Source organism: Tamandua tetradactyla, chromosome 2 (assembly GCF_023851605.1).
Source record: "Tamandua tetradactyla isolate mTamTet1 chromosome 2, mTamTet1.pri, whole genome shotgun sequence".
NCBI lineage: Eukaryota > Metazoa > Chordata > Mammalia > Pilosa > Myrmecophagidae > Tamandua > Tamandua tetradactyla.
Window position 1 is genome coordinate 125,752,930 of NC_135328.1, and position 13,779 is coordinate 125,766,708.

The 13,779-nt window shown below is 63.0% G+C and overlaps 2 protein-coding genes across 3 annotated transcripts in view; both read right to left on the minus strand.

Annotated features, from left to right (window-relative positions):
- Positions 1-1,040: 1,040 nt before the first annotated feature.
- Positions 1,041-8,430, minus strand: LHX3 (LIM homeobox 3). Of its 2 annotated transcripts, none has more exons than XM_077135311.1 (6): positions 8,343-8,430; positions 4,196-4,367; positions 3,314-3,516; positions 2,732-2,883; positions 2,312-2,483; positions 1,041-1,459 (listed from the first exon to the last, which is right to left on the minus strand). In XM_077135311.1, the coding sequence occupies exons 1-6, from the start codon at positions 8,428-8,430 to the stop codon at positions 1,041-1,043; spliced, it is 1,206 nt and encodes a 401-aa protein (XP_076991426.1). The 2 variants fall into 2 exon arrangements, with proteins under 2 accessions (XP_076991426.1, XP_076991419.1); XM_077135304.1 differs by lacking the exon at positions 8,343-8,430 and adding an exon at positions 6,413-6,506.
- A 1,369-nt stretch (positions 8,431-9,799) lies between these two features.
- Positions 9,800-13,779, minus strand: part of QSOX2 (quiescin sulfhydryl oxidase 2) — a 31,016-nt gene continuing 27,036 nt past the window's right edge. The window contains exon 12 of the mRNA XM_077148788.1: positions 9,800-12,536. Within this exon, the coding sequence (XP_077004903.1) occupies positions 12,031-12,536 (506 nt within the window). The 3' untranslated portion in view covers positions 9,800-12,030. The remainder of the gene's footprint in view (positions 12,537-13,779) is intronic.

Sequence of the window (13,779 nt, forward strand, 5' to 3'; positions counted from 1 at the left end):
TTACACGTGGGTCTTTGTATGGGGCAGGGGCAGGGGGGCCTCCCAGCAGCTCCCCAGCACACCTGATGGTGGAGGCGGGGCAGCTCAGGTGAGCCCCCGGCCCTGCTTTCTCCAGCCAGGTACCCTCCGATCCACAGGCAGGCAGAGCCAGCCTGGGCAGGGAGGGCCAGCTGTTTTTGGCAGTGGACCTGGGGGCCTCTGTGGGAAGTGGCCCCGGATGCTCGGAGAGGCCTCCCAATGGGTTTAAAGAATGGATCAGGAGAGAAGGAGGGGCCCTAGGGAGTTCTGTCTCCTCCCCCGGGGTGGAGGGTTCCAGAAGGATGGATAGGGCTCCAGAGCCGGCTGCTCTGAGGGGCCGGAGGTGAGGAGGCTCCCGGAGAGGAGGGAGCCTGTGGCAGGGAGGCGTCCAGAAGCCTGGGAAAAGAAGGGTGCTCAGCTGGGAGCTTGGTGGTCCTGTCATTCCGGCAGGCAACTGGCCTGGACAGAGTCACACAGGACAGCCAGGGGCCCCCCTCTGCACCCCAGCTGCTGCCTCCTGCCTGGACCCACGAGGCTGACCTCTGGCCTGAGCTGGGGGGCCAGGGACTTTCATACAACATAGAGACAGTTGAGCCCAGGAAATGAAAGCACACTTCTTATTTTAATTGTAGAAATTAAAGCGATTTCCAGCTGGAGCGCTGTGCTGGCCTGGGCCAGGAGAGGGCCGGCTGGGGCACAGGGACATTTCGCATCTCAGGACGGCCGTGAAAGCTCGGGTGACTGGTCAATAAAGGGGGGGAGGGGGAAGATCTGCTTACAAAACACGGCCCAAGAGTCGCTGGCTTGCTGGGTGGTACTGAGCCAGCCGCCCTGTGCCAGCCAGGTGAGGCCCTGCAGAGGGAGGGGCCACGGGGCAGCTCTGCAGACCCAACTTCCTGCCGGCCCAGGTCTGGCCACCCACCCATGGAGCCCCAGGGCTTGGGGACAGGAGAGCACAGAGCCTGGCACCCGCCCCGGGTCTCACACCACTGCCGAATCCTCACGTCCGGAGTCAGCCTCGGTCAGAACTGGGCGTGGTCGACCTCATCCAGCCAGGAGGCGGGGCTGGCGGGGAAATCGGGGTAGCCCCCGCTGCTCCCCGTGGACAGGTCAGAGCTGGGTCCGTTCCCCGCCAGCACCCTCATGGGCCGGGGCCCTCCTGGAGCCCCTGTGGGCACGAGGCCCAAGCCGGCGTCGGGGTACACCAAGCTGGAGAGGAGGGGCTGGGGGCCGGGGAGGCTTTGCAGGGCAGCGGGTGACGGCGGCACACCGTAGGGGCTACCGGGGCGCAGCTCGCGGTACTGCTCTGGCCTGGGTAGGCCTCCATGCTCCAGCGCAAAGCCACCAGGGGCCCCCGCGGGTCGGCCCAGGGCCGGGGTGGCCTCACCCAGGCTGCCGTAGAGAGTGTTGGCAGCGCCCATCTCCGCCACGGATGGCTCGTCTGCAAGGAAAACAAAGCACGCGACTCAGGGGCGCCCCTCCACCTCAGGGGCACTCAGTCGCCCCATTCTGCTGGTGGGGGGCGCAGAGGCCCAGCAGGGGGACCTACCCCACTGCTCACAACAGGTCCGTGCAAGCCCCTCTGCTCTTAAGATCCCCACTGCCCTCTGCCCGCCTCCCTGCTCCCCAGCGGATATCTAACGGACGTGGAATGAGGGCCAGAAAGAATCCCATGGACCCACGAGGCAGCCTAAGAGGGGGTGGCTCAGACACCACCCCCTCCACTTTGCAGAAGGGTAAATCGGGGCCCAGACAGTCCAAGTGAGTAGCCCGAGGCCCGGATGCAGCCCAAAAGAAGCTTCTGGCACAAATGCTCTGGGGACAACCATTGAGAAGTGGGAGGAGAGGGGGAGGTCTCCCAGAATAAATAAACAGAAGACGGCAGAATCTTCCCCCCAAAACCAAGCAGCCAAGCCTTCTAAAAAACCACTTATTCCCCCAAAGGTACTACCCATTCTCCCAGAAAGTATTGCAACACCTGGGAACCAGAGAAAAGAGCTGCCCTTTCCCCCAGGAGAAAGCCTGGCAGGTCTGTTTAGGGTCACAGGGACGCTGTCCCCACCAGGGGGTCGTCAGCTGTTCGGAGTGGCCACCTCCTAGCCCTGTCCGGGGTGGGGGACAGGGCCTGGAAATGCAATTTCTTTGAAAGCAAGGCTATCAGAATTCAGATTTCCAGCCCCCCCTGCAACTACCCAAACCACAGCTCTCCCTCCCTCACCAGCCGGGAAGCCCATGGTGGCTCGGGCCAGCCTGCGGGGAACAGTCTGCAAGGAGGGCCTAGCGGAGCCCGTACCGGTGAAGGAGACCTCAGCGTCGCTGTCCTGGCCCTCCTCCTGGACGCTGTCCTTGTCGGACTTGGAGCTGCCGCGGGAGCGCTTCATATTGCGGAAATACTGTCCCCAGCGCTGCCGGCCCGCGTCCTTCTTCAGTCTCTTTTCCTTGGCTCGGCGGTTCTGGAACCAAACCTGGGGTGTGGGGGCGGAGGGCGGGGTGAGCGGCCGCCGCGGGCCGGGTCTGGGCCACCCCGGTGCTTCCTTGCGCTGCCAGCGACTTTGCGGGTCGTTTCGTGGGAGCGGGGAGGGGACAGCGGGAGCGAGCGCGGGGGCCAGCGAGAGCCGGGGAGCCCCTTCCGCCCGCGGGGCGCCCTGGAGGGTCGGGGGGCAGGGAGGAAGACTCAGGAGCCCGCAGGCCGGGAGCCCGGAGGGGCGCTGACCTGCACGACGCGCATGTCCAGGCCGGTCTCCGAGGACAGCTGCTCGCGCACGTGGCGCGCGGGCTTGGGCGAGTTGTTGTAGGCGCTCTTCAGCGTCTCCAGCTGCTTGGCCGTAATGGTCGTGCGCGGCCGCTTGGCCGTAGCCTCGGCCTCTGCACCGCGGGGCGAGCGGGTGAGGCTGAGCCGCCGCCTGCACCCCTCCGGCCCCTTTCCCCGGGCGCAGCGACGTCGGGGCCATCCCCAGCGCCCCAGCTGCAGGAGCCCGGGCTGAGCCTCCCCGCCGCCCGGCATCGCTGTCCCCGACCCCTCCAGCCTCGGCCCCGCCACCTCCCGGGGTTCCCTTTTGTTCTAAGTTTTCGCAGTCAGCGTTTTAGGGGCGATTCCAGAGCCTGCAGACCCACCTCCCTGCGCCGGCCACCGAGGGCCGCGCTTCCCTGGCCCCGGGCGCGCTGTGCGAGGAAGAGTCCCGCGCCCGTGGCCGGGACTGGCCTTAAGCCCCATGGTGGAAAGGCGGAAACGGGGTGGGAGTGGGGGGCAGGGAGGGGCGGCCGGCCGCGGTGGCCATCTCCCTGTGCCGCTGACCTCGCTGCTTGGCCGTTTCGTAGTCGGCCTTGCACACGAGCCGGCTGTCCTCCATGAGGTAGAACTCGTCGCCCGTGGCCAGCTGCCGCTTGCACACGACGCAGGCGAAGCAGTGCAGGTGGTACACGAAGTCCTGGGCGCGGCGCACCACCTGCGTGGGCGGGATGCCCAGCTGGCACGCGGCGCACTTGGTCCCGAAGCGCCTGCGGGACACAACAGCGGCGGCTCAGCGCCGCTGCTCCTTCGCGCCGAGCGGGGTTCCGAGCGGCGGCGGCGCTGCCTGCAGCTCGGCTGTGGGGGAAGACTCGGCCCGCGCGGCCCCTTTCTTCTCCGCAGCCGACCCGGCCACGCACGGAAGCTACCGGAGAAGGGACTTGAAGCTCCGGGGCCCGAGGGCCGCGGAGCACAGCCACCCCCTGATCTCGGGGAAGGTGAACCCAGCGCTGCCAGGAGAAACCCCAGAAACCTGAGGCCCTCCCCGCCATGAAGGATCAAATAAGGGCAAATTATGAGGTAGTCTGTCCAAGCAGGTTCAGCAAATTTCACGTGTTATTTTTTTTTTTTAAAGGCTTCTACAATTTACAAAATATATGAAATTATTTTCTTTTCAAATAATATTTGTTGATGTCCCAGCCTGGGCCCAGCCACCTGCAGAGACCCCCAGGTGCTCTGGCCTGGGTGGTGGTGGTGGGGCTGCCTGGGAATTGGCCTGAAATAGAGATTTCCAGGGGCCTCCGGGTTTGGTTGTTGTGGGGGAGGGGGGTGTAAGGTGTGTGTGTGGGGGGGGTCGGGAGTCCCTTGTGGTGGCTGCACCCCAGGCCTCTACCCTCTGGGGCCCAATCCCAGCTCCCCACCCCCCGCGTTCCAACCCCCTCAGCTCACTTGAAGAAGTCGTCCTTGCAATAAACGCTCTCCCCACGGCTGAAGCAGCGCTCAGCCAGTGGCGTGTGGCAGTCGCTGCACTTGAGGCACTTGCTGTGCCAGTGGCGGTCCAAGGCCTTGAGGATGAAACGGTCCAGGATGTGCTGGTCGCAGCCTGCGCACAGCGGGATCTCTGCGGGCACGAGGAGCCGCCGGGGTCATGGGGCGCGGCAGGGGCCGGCGGCAGCTGTAGAACCCTTCCCATGCCTCCCGGCAGCCCCCCGCCCAGCCCGCTCTAGCCACTTCCTGGCTCCCGGAGGGCTCCGATTCTGATGCCGGCCCGCAGCAAATGGGAAGGGACACCAAAACGCGCTCAGAGACGTGCCTTGGAGCACGAGGGCAGCCGGCTCGCCAGCTGCATCAGGGCCCACGTTAAGCTCAAATGAAAGCCCCGTTCGGACTCTGCTCCCGACTCGCAGATTGGAAACGGGTCCTTCCCAACACCCCGAGGCCTGGCACATGGGATGCCCGGACGACTTTGCACAATCAAGCGTCATGGCGACTAGAAAGAGATTCCCTGCTGAGGTGGTTCCGTTTGCAGGCCACCACCCAACAGTCGGTGCCTTCCCGTCTTGGGCACTCGCATGGGTGTTCATGGGCGGGCAGGACTGTGGATTTGCCACCCTCGCACACAGTAGGTGGTTTGCACTCCCCACAGTCCGAGTCACTCAAAGCTCTGGTTTTGGCAGGTTCTGCTCTCAGACTGCAGAGCTCTGGGGCAATCCGGCCTGGGAGCTGTGCAGCATCTAGGAGCGGCTCTCCAGGGTGCTTGCAGGGTGAGGACGCGGGGTTAATTTTAAAAGGGCCTCCAGCAGGAGGGAGAGCTGCGAGCAGGACGGATGCGAGATCTACACTCATTTTACACACCACCCCATGCTCGCCTCCCCAGCCCCACGAGCAGGAGGACACGTGGGAAAAGAGGCTTCCTCGCCCCAGGCCAGATAGAGCCCCTGGGTCGGTGGAAAAACCGCAGAGTACGACGACCCGCGTCGGGCAAAACCATGGCTCCGGGCGCAGAGTCGGGACCCCCCACGCGAGCCCCGGATTCCCTTCTCCGGCCCGAGGCCTCAGGGTAGCGAGGGCACCGGCATAGCCCTGGATAGTTGGACGGGGCCTTGAGCAGCGTGAATTCAGCACCCTGGCCCGGACAGCGCCTCGGCCGTGCGGCCGCGGGAGCCCGCGTCGGGCAAAAGCCGTTCGCGCCGCGCAGCCTAGCTCCCGGTCCCGCTTCGCCCCGCGCCCCCGCCTTACGCTGCATGGCGACTCCAGCCCGGCGGCGTCTCCGACCCCTGAGCTGGCGGGGCCCAAGCGCCTGGTGCAGACTCAGGGCCCGCCGACTCCCTGCTCTCCCCAGCCGTGGGCTCCAGCCCTCTACACTCCCTCCCGCTCCCTCCGTCCTCCCACCCCTTTCTCTCAGCCCCTGCGGCCAACCCCTCCCAGGAACCTTCGGAAAATAAATTAATAGGTAGGGTACGGATGAGACCCCGCAGCCTAGAAGTAGCCCTCTTTCCCGCCCATTTGGTCCCCCCCACCCTACTGGCGGCCTCTGGCTCCGTCCTGCCAGGTCCTGGGTTCTCCACAGCTGAAGCACTGGCAGTGGTATTGGTGCCATGGGGAAGTTGGGGGATCAGGAGAAGCGGGGCTTTCCTGTAGAGTGGCCCTGGTGACCAGCTAGAAAGCAGCAGCGGCTGGTTGCTGCAGATGTTGAGACCCAGGCAAGAAATTAGGAGCAACCTCCTGAGGGTCCAGCTTCATACTGATCCCTGCATTGACTCCTGTCCCCCAGAAGATGGGAAGGTTCCAGGTGGGGGTTAACCTCTTGGCGACCCTCCTGGTCCTCTGGCACTGGGCCTGGCAGTTGCCCCCTGAACCCCTCCTGCTCAGGGAACTGGACCCTGTGCAGTAGAGGGTCTCCTGGGCTGGTCCTGCTCCCCAAGAGGGCTCCGGGCCCTGAGCAGCCCACGCCACACTCCCAGCACCTGCAGCGCCCCAACCACGCACTCCAGCACAGCCCCAGGGGCCCCCACACAAACTCAGCCTGGGGCCACTGCAGCCAGGGGTGTGCTGGGAGCTTTTTTCCTATTCCCACACGCCCCGCAGCCAGACCCAGAAAGGAAAGCAGACTTGGGGGTCTTGGAGACCCTTTTCCCCTAGGCGCAGCTCCCGGCCGGCACCCACCTCGGCGCAGGTCCTCCCTCCGGGCCAGCAGTGCCAGCAGCAGGTCCCCGCCTGCTGACTCCCTGGCCGGGCCCAGCTCCCCGCGCGCCTCCATGGGTCCCGCCGCCCGGAGCCGCCGCTGTCCGGTCTGGAACTTTCCCGGGGATCGACGAGGCCACGACCGCAGTGGCCCCCCGCTCCGCAACCGAGCGACTCCCGGCGCTGCCTGGGCGCTGCGCCCGCGGGCGGCTCCTGGGCCCGGAGCCTCGCGCTGCGCGGGGGGCGGGGCGGCGGAGGGGCGGGGCTGGACCCGGGTCGCTTGGACACACCGTGGGGCTCTGCACTCCTCTGCGCCCCAGTATCCCCGGTGCCAGAGGGCGGGGAGGGGCTGGGGAGGAGCCGCATCGTCGGCGTGGGCCGGTATGTGTGGTGGGGAGGGCCGGGGATAACCTGAAAGATGGTTAGCCAAGGAGCCGGGTCCTTCTAAGGCCCAAGGAGCCAACAGTGGGAGGTGGTCTGGCCACATCCGGTCAGCACTGACCCAGGCTCCCAAGAGTGTGAGTATGGAGCTCAGGGTCTCAAGGCCGAGCCAGGAGATGCCGCCCCTGACTCCAGGCTCTGACCAGCCTCCAGCACCAGCCCTGGAACTGCCAGCCGGGAGTGGGCGCAGGGAAGGAAGGTGATTCTCCAGACAGAGTCAGGCCCAGCATCCTTGGTATGGACATGCAGCCGAGCCCCCGGGCCAGGAGGGGCCGAGCCCAGGAGCCCCAGTTCGGTTTCGTTTGCGGCACCTCTCTCCACTCCCTCCCCAGCACCGGCTTCTGCAGAAGGCGGCACCCAGTCCTTGCTCCAGCGCCTGAGTTTCCAACATCCCTCTCCCCACTCCAAACTGGTAGGCCCACTGGAATCCACTCATCTTTGCATGTAGAGAGACATACCCAGCCCAGGAGGCTGCACCTGTCCACACAGGTGCTCGGCCACCGGCCAGCGCCAGATCCACAATAGGTGCCCACAATCAGGAGAGAGAGGCATGTGGGCCCCTGGGCCATGGGGCACAGCCAGGCCAGGGAACCCATGGTGACTGGCAGGAAGGCTCCAGAAGGGTCGGGGGCTAGCATTCAGGCTACTATCCTCCAGGTTCTCTAACTGTCCTGACCCAGCCTCCCTTTGCTCTGCTTGGCGTTTCCTGTCTGTGCTTTAACAGCCAGGATCTCCACGGACCGAGGCATCTGGTGCAGGGAACACACCACCCCCTCCCAGCAGACCACAGTCTCACAGTTTTGAGCAAAGCCTGGGCGCAGCCCACGTCCCTACCCCACCTCCCCATGCTCTTTGAACTGCACTTGCGACCCCAGAAGGGGCAGGGCAAGGGTGCGCGGGCTGCGTTGCTGATTGGGTCTCCAGCCCGTTGGCGGGTGGGCCTTTGCCTGCCAGCTGCCATGGAGGCGCCCAAGGGCCATGTGTGGCCTGTCCGCCGGGGAAGGGGCAGCCGGAATCCCCTTGGAGGCGGGGAAGCCACCCCGCCCGCTGGGCATCTGGTGGCCCCACCAACAATGCCTCCATTATGTCCCAACGTCCGCGGCAGAGGACGGCCCTTGGGGAGGTGGAGGTTCAGGCGTCCCTGAGCTAATGCTGTTGAACCCGTCTAGGGGGCCCTTGAGCTCAGCGGCAGGCGGGGAAGCAGAGGGGCAGCGGGTCGTGGGGGAATGCGGCGCCCCTCTCTTGGCCTCCTGTCCCCCCAGTAGCGCTCCCGGGGCTCCTTCCCTTCCATCACGGAGCCTCCGCAGCAATGGCGCCCCTCCAACTCCAGCCCACCGTCGGGGCAAGCACCAGGCCCTCCGCCAGCCTGGGATCTGCATCCCGCTGTGGTCTCCACGCACTCTTTCCCTCTCCGCCGTCCCACCCCTCACTCGGTGTCCTCTGCTCAGGTGGGAGCGGCGGGGACTCTTACCCCGAGTCCCGCTGAAGGTGCGGATGGCGCTGGCCGCCGGGGCCCCGGGCCTCTCTCTGTCGCGCTCGAGCTCCGCTTCCAGCAGCATCGCAGCGATCGGACCGGGCGCGGCCTTTGTTTCCCTCCTACTCCGGGGCTCCGAGGAGGGCTCAGAGCTCACTGTAACCCGGGCGCGTCGGCGCCGCCAGCATCGCGGTCCCGCCGCATAGCCCGAGACAGGCACCCCGGAGGCACTGGGCCCGAGCGCTGTCCGCGGTGCTGAAGGAGGCGCCCGCCGCCCCTGCCTCCCCCGCCCCTCCCCCACTGCCCCCGCCCCACCCCGGCTGCCCGCCCTCCTCTCCCCATCCCCTGCCCCGGCCCCCTCCCCCGGCCCCCACCAGCCACCCTCCCGCCCCGGCCAGGCCCCGGCCCCGCCCACTTCCCCCCGACCCCTCTCCTCGCGCCCCAGCCCTCCAGCCCGCCTCCGCATCCACTCTCCCCACTTCTCCCTCCCCGCCCTCGGGCCTACCTCCACCTCCCTCCACCTCGCCCCCGCTGGCCGTGGCGGGCGCACCTCCCTCCCGCGCCCGGCTCCGGCCGGACTCGCCACCGGCAGCCGCGCCCCAGACGACTGCCCGGGCAGGCCCGGATAGAAGGCTCCGTGCCTTCGCAGCAAGCGGGTCGCCGAGCTTGCCTTCTTTCTGGAAGAAGCAGGGATGGGGTGTGGAGGGGTGAGTGGGCCCTGGTGGCCTGGCTGGGCCAGGCCGGCTTCCAGCAGGGCTGGGAGATGGCCGCCTGCGGTGACCTTGAGGGACTCCCAGGATTCACAGCCCCAGCCCAGGCTCTCAACTCTCTCAACTTGTGGCTCGAGGCCGGCTGGGGAGAAAGGCACTCCGGGGCCCTGACAGGTGGTCAGTAGACACCTACACGACACCAGTGTCCCCACGCTACCCCTGCCCTGCTGGGCAAAGCAGAGGGGATATTTCCCCTCAGTCTTGGTACAGGACGGGAAGGCGAATCCACAGAAACTGGATGCCTCTCTACTGGTAAAGCCAAGGGGAGAAATGGGTCCCCCACTCCCCACCCCCATGTAACTCACCACAAAGGGCTCTGCAACTAGGCAGCCTGGCCCACCCAGGGAGCCCCTCTGATCCCGCAAACAGCAACCAGGCCGGGCTGGCGGCCACTTCTCTTGGGGTTCTCAGAGGTGCCCTCCATCGGGGGAGCACCTCCCTCCCTGTGCAAGTAAGGGTCGCGCCCTGAGCCGACTCTTGGACCAGTCCCTAGGAAACCACCTCTGTCCAACCTCCATCCTTCACTTTCCACTTGACCCTTGGGCTGTCTTCCAAAAAGCCTCTGGTTCAATAAAAACATTGATTTTAAAACATCCATAAACTCTAAAAGGCAAGGAAGGTTCCCGTCTGCGCCCATCCCCCAGACTCACGGTCGAACTGATTCACATTTCAAGAAAAATACAATTTTTTCAAATGTCAGATTTCTTTATTTTTAAAGTGTGCACATTATAGTTTTTTTTCTTAAATAAAAAACATTCACTTCATGGGTAAGAAATTTCACTGACATTTCCATGCTGGCTGGCTTTTTAAAATCAAAATCCTTCCAATAAAAATAAATAAACATTTAAATTACTGAACCATTATATTTATTGGTTTCAATACCTCTTATAATATTTAAAAATTTAGAAACTATACCTTACCCTCTGCGGCAGGTAGTGTCCGGTTCTGAGCAGGAGCAGGGGAGGGAGGCGTGCACAGCCTCCTGCCTGCCCACCTCACCTCCCCAATGGCATGCTGACCACTGAGGATCCATTCAAAACCGGCCCCCAGGAAGTTACATTCTGTCTCCCAAATCCTGGCCACCTCAAACTGCAATGTTATGATGCAACATTGCATTTCAAACAGGTTTTCAGTAAAGGCTAAAGGGATCATAATACACAGTAGCATCATTCCATTCACACTGTTTAAAAAGATAGTGAGAGCGAAAAGGGAGAAAAAAGACATTCGACAAGAACCAAAAGGCAGCTTAAAGGTTCTGCATATTTTCTCTTGGACCCGTGTTTAAATCACCTGATTTTCAAGTTGAAAAGAGGAACAAGATGGTATCTTCAACGACACAGAAGCACAACTGACTACAAAGACAAGCTCATAGTTTTAGAAGACAGAGGCACCCAAGGGTTAAAAGGAAAGTGTCAACCAAGGAAGTGGCAGCACATCTCACAGCAGGAGATACAGTGGCCCACTCAGAGCGGCTTCTCCAGCCCAGAGGGCAGCGCACTGGAGTGCAGCCCCAGAGACGGCCAGGCTCGGTCACCCTCACTCTCCCCTTGGCTCCTTCCCTCCTGCAGGTGGGAAGTGGAAGCTGGTGACACTGGCTCGAGAAACAAGCTGTCGGCTTTCGAGTGGTAACAGCATCCAAGATACAGTGGTCTTATAAATACACCCACTTGATGAACTCTAATTAGTAAATATATGAGAACAAAATACAAAGCAGGCAAACTGGAAAGAAATACAACTCTGAGGGAAACACACACCACACACACACACACACACACACGGTACACAAATATCTCGGTGCCTAGATGTTATCAATAAACTCGACGTTTTATCCAAATAAAACTGAGCTTGTGGGACAAATCAGGAGCCACAAGGGTCTGAATGTAAGCATCCCAGGGCATGGTTTGGCTTTAGTTAAGTCTTCAGAGGCAAATTTGCCCCTAAATGCTTTTTTGGGTTTTACAGATGAGGTGTGTGAAACATGAAATGGTGAACAAGTGTTGACCAAAACCCAGGAGGGGAGGGTCACGTGCCAGGGCTTTCCTAAATCAGGCTTCAGGCAGGTGCACTCCTGGCTGGGAAGCGACCCCAGGGCCATTTCACCTGTGCCCAGTAGGTTTGGGCCCCACCCCACTCCAAGTGGGGAATGTTAGATGCTTCATCAGGTGTCCCGATGATGATGGTGCACAGACAATAAAAGGGTGTTTGTTCCAAGACCCCCCCAGCAACCCCCCTCCAGGCACTTCCCCTCCCAGTGCCAGGAAGTGCCCCGGAGGCCCGATGCTGACAGGACAGGCCCCTGGCCCACATCCTCTAGCCTTTGGTAACTGGATCAACAGAGAGACAGGCAGGCAGACGAAGGTTGGGCCCTGGGGACTCAGCCAGCAAAGGGCCGGGGCTGGGGGTGTAGCCAGGCCTAGCTCTCAGCAACACGGCAGCCTCCTTCCTCCCCTTGGTCCCTGTGGCTGCCCCGCTTCTCCAGTGTTTCTCTCCCGGGTCCTGAGCGGCCTGAGACTGCAGGGAACAGACCTTGCTAAGCAGACGCTGGGCAGCTACAAAGCAAGGACTCTTGGGCAGGGCTGCTCCGAGGCCCCCGCCAAGGTACCGCCAGCCCCTCGCTGTGGTGCACACCACAGGGACCCTGGTCTCCATATGCAAGGCTGAGGCACAGAGAGGCCGATGTGCAGGCGGCCCGCTGAGATGACTGCGAGGGCAACTGTCCTGGCGCATGGGCCCCAGCCCCTTTCTTGGATCTAGAAGAGTGAAAAATAGAAAAGTTCTTTTTGCGATAAGGTCTATAAAAGACGAGACTGAGTGTGCCGGAAGTGCAAGCGCTTCCACAGAGAACTCCCCTCCTCTTGCCTGGAGAGGAGGCCCACGCGGAGATGCGGCTGTGTCACCAGAAGGCACCGCAGGGACTACGCGGCCGGGTGGAAGAGCTTCGCCCGCCCCCTCCTGGACCGCAGGCGGAAAAAGAAGAAGATCACCATGAGGAAGAGGGAGGAGGCCACGTAGAGCAGCACACAGAGGCTCATGTCCAGGCTGGAGAAACCGGCCCCTAGCCAGAGGGCAGCTGCGCCCTGCTCAGCTGCGGGCCCCCGGCGGGAGCGCTCTATAACACGGGGGCTGGGGCCCGGCACGCTGGGCCGGCGGAGGCCCTCACTGCCCCAGCTTCCACTCGACCTCCTGGGGGCAGCGAGTCGTTTTGGCCCCTCTCCACCCCTGGCGCCACCTCCTCCAGGTTCCCCCAGGTCCGCAGGGTCGGGGGCCACGAGATTGTCCCTGCTGTAGTGCCGCTTCAGGAAGGCGAGCACCTGGCCCTCGTCCCAGCTGTCCAGGCCCCTGATTTCCTCATGGCAGGCTGGGCAGAGGTCCGGGGTGGGCCACAATACCTTGGGGAACTTGGGGTCCTCACTCAGATGGCCTGGGGGGAAAAGAAAAGGGAGAACATGAAGAAAAATGCCATGCAGCCAACCTTGCTGACGCTTTTACAGAGGGCCCCAAACATGACAAAATACCACGCGGGTGGCAAAGCCCCTCCGCGATGGGCTTCACACAGCACCCTCATTCCCCAGCAGACCTGCAGGCCGTGGGCTCCCTCCCCGGGGTCCTTCCAAGTCTTCTTCTACCCCCCTCCGCTGCCCAGTGCCCCTCTCTGCCCCTCCCATCTTGCCTGCTGAGGCTGTAAGACTGTCCTCTAAAAGTGCCTCAGTGATGTACCACTTCCTTCCTTACGCCCTCTGGCAGGTCCTGCGTTCTTGGCCTCCAAGCCGAGGCAAGACGGTCCTTAGCAGGTCCTGCCCGCCACTCACCTAATGGGACCCCTTCCCACCCACCCACCCAGAGACTGCCTCTTAGACGGGCCCTGGATGCCCTGCAAGCCCACAGCTCTGGCTGCCCCCTCTGCTGCCACCCCCTACCTGAAAGGAGGAGAGGCCTCCCAGAGCCCCTGACCACCGCGGCCCCAGGAGAAACCCCCTTCTCTCATCACCCACTGACTGGCAGTTCTATAGCACTTCAGGCCCACAGGGCTGTGTCTACACCATGAATCCCCTCCACTACAAAACCCCCAAGGATTCTAGAACACTTCATGAAGGATATATGCTCGTTAGAGGGAAAACCAAGAACTACAGTGCTGCAGACTCTAAGAAGGCAAAGCCATGGGGTGTGCCTCTCCTGCCTGGCTCTCACCCCCCCTCACCCTCCCCATTCCCCCCAGGGGGTCTGGGAAGCCCCAGGCCAGCGGCCCTGCTGCATGTGTGGTCCTGAGACCCAGAAGAGCCAAAAGCAGCAGCTCTTGTTTCTGAGCCTCTGCCCAGCCTGCGCTCTGTGGGGTAAACCTGAGGAAACCCCCTGTGGTACAGAAAGCCGTGGGCATGGTGCTCCCAGCTCTCGAGGCCACCCTCGCCCATGCCTGGCTGGCAGACACCTGACATCTGCATGCACAATGACAGTAATGCTGGACTGCAGCAGGACTTCTGACCAGCCTGGAACCCGCACATGCCCCGGCTCATTCTCTCACTGTCAGCACAGCCAAGCATGCTATGGCCAGCTGCTACGCACAAGGCTGGGAGGGCTTGGATGCCCAGGCTGCCACCTGTACAGCTTTGCTCCTGGGGGCTTGCTGCCCAGGGGTTGATGTGACGCCCATGCCATAAAGCAGGTGG

Bases quoted from the DNA above. Each gene is read 5' to 3' on its own strand.
- LHX3 (XM_077135304.1), bottom strand. From the start codon at position 6,506: ATGGAGGCGCGCGGGGAGCTGGGCCCGGCCAGGGAGTCAGCAGGCGGG. The intron at 2,884-3,313 runs GTCAGCGGCACA...CCCGCGGTGCAG, and splicing joins CGAAACGGCCAAGCAGCGAG to AGGCCGAGGCTACGGCCAAG. The intron at 1,460-2,311 runs GTACGGGCTCCG...TTTTCCTTGCAG, and splicing joins CGCTGAGGTCTCCTTCACCG to ACGAGCCATCCGTGGCGGAG.